Genomic DNA, 5,810 nt, shown 5'->3' on the forward strand with positions numbered 1-5,810 from the left:
TGGGATGCAGAGGAGGGCCCCTCCAACAGATCTCAGTTCTCGGGCAGGCATATATAGGGAGAGGCACTCCCTCAAATATCGAGGTCCCAAGCCGCTTAGGGCTTTAAATGTCATTTAAAACAGGGGTGGGCAGCCTGGGGTTCTTTGGGCACATACAGCCCTCTGCATAATTTCATGTGGCCCTCTGCATGCGATCAGTTCAGACCTCTGCCAAGAGTGAGCTGCTCCTCCCCTGGAAGCCCTCTGGGCAGGGAGGGAGAGGGAGACAGAAAGGGGTGACCTGGTTGCATTGGGCTCCGTGCCTGCTCATAGCTGGTTTCAACCTTGCCCACCGCCAATGTGCAGCTCCCAACAGATTTAACCGTGAGGGAAGGCAGCCCTCGACAGAAAAAAGGTTACCCATCCCTGATTTTAAAACAATAAAACCTTAAGCGCGCAATCCTATGCATGTTTAGACCGAGAAATGGCCTACAACTCCCAGCATGCCCGAGCCAGCATTGTAGGCCTTTTTTCTCTTCTAAACATGCATAGGATTGCGCCCTAAAACAGTTTTAAAAATCCAGAACTTTAAAACGTAAAGCATTAGATCAACGACGACGTTTAGAAGGCTGAATTGAAAAGATGCGTTTTACATCACTTCTAAAGTGCAAGAGGGCCAATCATAGTTATTGAGGAAATGCGTTCCATGGTTTGGGAGCAGTAAGGAGAACGCCCTTTCGCGCATGTCCAACGAACAGGCCACTGTGGATCACGGTGCAGCTGATAGAGTTGAGCTTCTTGGTAAGTGTTAGCTCAGCAGTTTCATGCTGGATTCTCTCTTCAAAGTGCCTTTGTTCAAGAATAGCCACCTTAAAGACAGCATCTGGGTGTCCTGAGAAACTGAAATGTTCTCCCGCTGGTGTCTGGATATTGCTCTTCCCGATGTCAGGTTGGCACGCGTTGATTCTTCTGTGTGGAGGCTGGCCTGTTTGTCCTGCGCAGAAACCAGAAGACGCTAGAATATATCACGTTGGCAGATGAGCAGGCCTGCCAAGAGCTTGTCTCCTGTGTTTTCTCGCTGGGCGCAGAAGAGGGAAAGCCCCATCCTTCACAGCCAGCATGGAAACGTAGGGGACTAGCCTCTTGGCTGGGTAGTTGTGTGTTCCCTTTAAAGCCTTCTGCCAAGTGGATTGGCAGAGGAGAGACGGAGCCATTTGTCCCTCCTGTGCTGTCCCTCATCATGTGGAGGATGGGGTTCTCCTTCTGCAGCTAGGCCAGAAACCAGGCAAGCTGGTGGAGGAGAGACAGAGTGATCCTTCTGTAGGGCCCCAGGTGTGTAAGGAAGCTAACAGTAGGTTTACAGACGCTTGGAGACCCATAATGCTCTCTGCTTTGGTTCATTATTCGTTGCAATCCCGTGCAAGTGGGCCTCTCAGCTTGTAAGATGAGTCAAAGGCCGATACAGTCCCCCCTCAGCACACTCCATGCTAGCGAGCCTGGCACCAGTTATCTTATCAGGAGCCTGGGATGTGCCTGAGAAGTGAAGCTCTGTTTATCTTAAACAGAACCAGGTGTATGTGCTGGGAAAATTAGGACAGTCTAGCTTCTGCCAGTATGTTATTAAGCACTGCCAGGCTATGCTGAGAAAGTTGTAGATAAGTTTCAACACACATGATTGATGCTTACACCTGTCATATTATCTCACTGCTATGCATGAAACACATGTATAATATGAAAGCCTTCTTGTAGCAGAATTCTTTGTTCAGAGCTGTTGTCTGATCCAACCATTGGGGACGCCTGTGTGCTGTAAGTACTCAATAAATGTCTCCTTGTAAGTAAACCGGGATCTGACTTATCACTTTCTCAGCACCTCTAACTCTTGGAAGCCCACAGCCAGGGCATACCCCTTCCCTCCCCCACCAGCCCACACCCCTTCCCTCCCCCACCAGCCCACTCGATCATCTGCATTGAATTCCTCGTCACCATAGACATATCGTTAAATACAAGGCTGGACTTAGAGGCCCAGGTTCAAGCTCACTGAGTGGCTTTGGACCAGTCTCTCTCGTCCTCCTTCTGTCTCTCACACCTACCTCACAGGGTTGTTGTGCAGATAAAATACTAGGGGGAGAACCCATGTTCACCACCTTGAGCTCCTTAAAATGAAAGGCAGACTATCAATGCTATAAGTAAAATAAAAGTTAATTGAGAGAGTCTACCAAAGATAGCTTTTGTATGAAAGGTGCACATATCTCAGTTTCCTCCTGGATTCTTCCAGATATTTTTCTTTTGTAACTAAGGGCACAATTGTATGCATGTTTAGACAGAGAAAAGTTCTAAACTCCCAGCATTCCCCAGCCAGCCATGTTGGCTGGGGAACGCTGGGAGTTGTTGGACTTTCTTGCAGGACCTTCTGGCTGGGGAACGCTGGGAGTTGGTGGGGCTTTCTTCTGTCTAAACATGCATAGGATTGTGCCCTAAATAAATTAGGAACTTCTTAGTGAAAGATATGGTAACCGCATATGTAGTGAACCCTGTTGACGTGTATGTTGTGGTGGGAAGGCTTGGGTTTTTGGCCCTTTTAACCTGGAAGAGATGGGACCTGGACCCTTTCCTTTGGGACCCAGAAATGCCCCATCTCATTACCCGCTGGAGATGGCCCCTGGTGATGGATCTGGGCCAAGAGGTCGGATTTTATCTCCTCAATTACTGGATGACCTTGGACCATTCATTTTCAGTCTAACCTAATATATGCCCTAATAATATGGGGCAGATTTCTCCAACTGGTGTCCTCCAGATGTGTTGGAAACAACTCCCGTCACCCCCACCAACATGGCCATTGCTGAGGGTGATGGGTTTGTAGTCCATTGCATGGAGGACAGCCAGTTGGGAATGCTGATACAGGGTGAGGTGAGATGGGAGAGAGAGGATCTTCTTGGTGATGGCTCCCCAATTATAGAACACTCTTCCTGGAGATGTTCACCTGGTGCCTACTTTCGGTTTCCTTTTGGTGTCAGGTGAAGACTTTTTTATTTTCCTGAATGTTTAGATGCAGTTTTAATCCTGATGACTGTTTTCTGCTGTGTTTTCTAATTTTGTGGGGTTTAGCTTTGGGATTGGTTTGTTTTTGTTTTTTGCATTGACATTGTAATTGTCTTATTCATTTTATCAAATGAATTTCAGAATATGATGGACAGGTGACATAAAAATGCTTATAATAATTTATTCATCCGTTTATCGACAGGAGAGGCCATACCTCAGTGGGAGAGCCCTGCTTTGCGTGCAGAAGGGTCCAGCTTCGATACTTGGCATCTCCACTTAAAAGGATCAGGTAGTAGACAACAGGAAAGTCTTTCTCTGCTGGTCAGAGTGGACCAGGGGCTCCCAACCTTCTTGGGTCCGGGGACATGTTTTGAAATTTGAGCAACATTTCTGCACACCGCCACAAAATGGCCACCATGTGTTTTTTTTGTGGTGGTGGTGGTGGATGGGTATGTTGCACAAAATGGCCACCATGGGGGCCTGGATAATCAGGAAAGTCGAGTGACTTTCCCGAGAAACTGAGTACAAGGCAGGTTGGGTCTGGGCCCTGCATGGCCAAATCACATCTTTGACATTCCCAAAAGACCCATTTCTTAGAAGGAAAACTAGTGATACTCACAGAAACAGGACCCAAAACACACACACACAGGCAGCAAACCTCCCTCCCCAACACACAAACACAAAACACCCAGGCAACACATATACACGCGCGCGCTCTCTCTCTCTGTCGCGCGCGCGCACGCACACACACACACACTAAAAACAGCATCACCATCCCTTGATGCTCCCTACTGCCCTCCCCTGCACCATCAACCTTACCAGGCATCATTGAGTCTGTCTGTCTGTCTTCCTCCCTCCCTTTTTTAAAAAACCCAATTTGGCTGAGCATACTTGTAAGCAAAGCACTGGTTCCTCTTACTTTCCTTTTCTCAAGGGGGCGGGAGGCTGGGGCCAGGGGGAAGAGGCATGGCCAACTGGGAAATCCCGGAGGGCCAGATTAGATCCCCTAGGTAGGCCGGATTTGGCCTGCGCTCCTGATGCACCCCTGGAATAGAGGTTGATTTATATTTAGGTTTGTATTTTCTTTCTCTCTTTCTGTCTGTCTTCCTTCCTTCCTTCCTTCCTTTGTTTTATTTAAAAGCCTCAGCTGTTGGTGGACAAATGAGCGAAAACGAGGAGATTACCAAACTGAAAAGTCCCGAGCTCATGGAGCCGTGTGGGTCATTGCTGGCGACGGCTGAAGACATTTCCACGTTTCAGGAAGTGGAGGGCATCTGTGAGATTCAGCACAGGCCGGAGGGCCCGCCGGCGATCCTGCCAGGGCTGGAGGAAGACAGCTCCGTGGAAGGGACGTCCTATATCTGCTCTGACTGTGGGAAGAGTTTCTGCAGCATCTCCAGCCTCATCAGCCATCAAAAGAGGAACCACTCGGGGGAGAAGCCGTACAAGTGCTCCGATTGCGGGCGGAGCTTTCACCAGAGCTCAGATCTCGTCAAGCACGAGAGGATCCACACGGGGGAGAAGCCGTACAAATGCTCTGTGTGCGAGAAGAGGTTCAACCAGCGCTCTTACCTGATAGTGCACGAAAGGTTCCACACGGCCGAGAAGCCCTACAAGTGCTACTTGTGTGGGAAAAGCTTCTGCTCCAACTCGCATCTCATGACTCACCAAAGAACCCACACCGGGGAGAGGCCGTACCAGTGTCCCGACTGTGGCAAAAGGTTCACAACCAGCTCGAACTTTGTCAACCACAAGAAAACGCACACAGAAGAAAAACCGTACAACTGCTCGCTCTGCGAGAAAAGCTTCAAGCGGAGCTCGAACCTGATTCAGCATGAGAGAACCCACACGGGCGAGAAGCCCTATATGTGCCTGACCTGTGGGGAAAGCTTTGCTTCCAATTCGGGCCTTGTGAAGCACCAGCGCAGCCACACGGGGGAGCGGCCGTACAAATGCTCTTACTGCGGCAAAAGCTTCGGCCAGAGCGTCATCCTCACACAACATGAGAGGACCCACACGGGGGAGAAGCCGTGCAAATGCCCAGCCTGCGGGAAAAGCTTTCGTTCCAGCTCGGACCTCATCAAGCACAAAAGGATCCACACGGGCGAGAAGCCGTACAAGTGCTCGCTGTGCGGGAAAAGGTTCACAACCAGCTCAGATGTGGTGAAGCACGAGAGGACCCACACGGGCGAGAAGCCGTACAAGTGCGGCACCTGTGGGAAAAGCTTCAGCCAGAGCGCGCACCTCATGCAGCACCAGAGGATCCACACGGGAGAGAAACCGTACACCTGCCTCACCTGTGGGCGATGCTTTACTTGCAGTGCACACCTGGTGGTCCACAAAAGGACCCACAAAGCAGGGGAGGCCTTAAAAGCATAAAACTGTTCCTGCGCGCGCGTGTGTGTGTAGGCTTTACTACCTGGTCTGATGTAGTTACGCATCGGAGATTCCATGCAGAGAAACCTTAAGAGTGTTCTATGCAGCAGGCAAACCAGACCTTTCTGAACCATGATTAGAATCCATTTTAGAGGGGAGTGAAAGAAAAAAAAAAGGCTTAGGGTGCAGTCCTGTGGGGATGGCCATCAGCTTCCAAACACAGCCATCTGGTGCAGAGCAGGAGGTGTGGCGGAGGCAATCTTCACCTCCGCGCTCCTCCTGCTCTGCATTTCAGCTAGATGGGCTTTTTCGTCTGTCTAGCTGAGATGTTGGGGAGGGGGAGGGAAGGAGGCTGCGGAGGCCAGAAGATTCCTCATAAGCTGGCGTTCCCTCCCCTCCTTTCCCCGCCCACAGAA

At 50.1% G+C, this 5,810-nt stretch overlaps 1 protein-coding gene across 1 annotated transcript; it reads left to right on the plus strand.

The window, feature by feature from the left end:
• The first annotated feature begins 696 nt into the window (after positions 1–696).
• LOC146356028 (uncharacterized) lies at positions 697–5,598 on the plus strand. The gene is made up of 3 exons (XM_084831730.1): positions 697–780; positions 3,221–3,307; positions 4,160–5,598. The coding sequence occupies exons 1-3, from the start codon at positions 723–725 to the stop codon at positions 5,395–5,397; spliced, it is 1,383 nt and encodes a 460-aa protein (XP_084687856.1). The 5' UTR covers positions 697–722; the 3' UTR covers positions 5,398–5,598.
• Positions 5,599–5,810: the final 212 nt, after the last annotated feature.

This window comes from Heloderma suspectum, chromosome 2 (assembly GCF_057233095.1).
Source record: "Heloderma suspectum isolate Gila_16-S chromosome 2, 16-S_ref, whole genome shotgun sequence".
Taxonomy (NCBI): Eukaryota; Metazoa; Chordata; class Lepidosauria; order Squamata; family Helodermatidae; genus Heloderma; species Heloderma suspectum.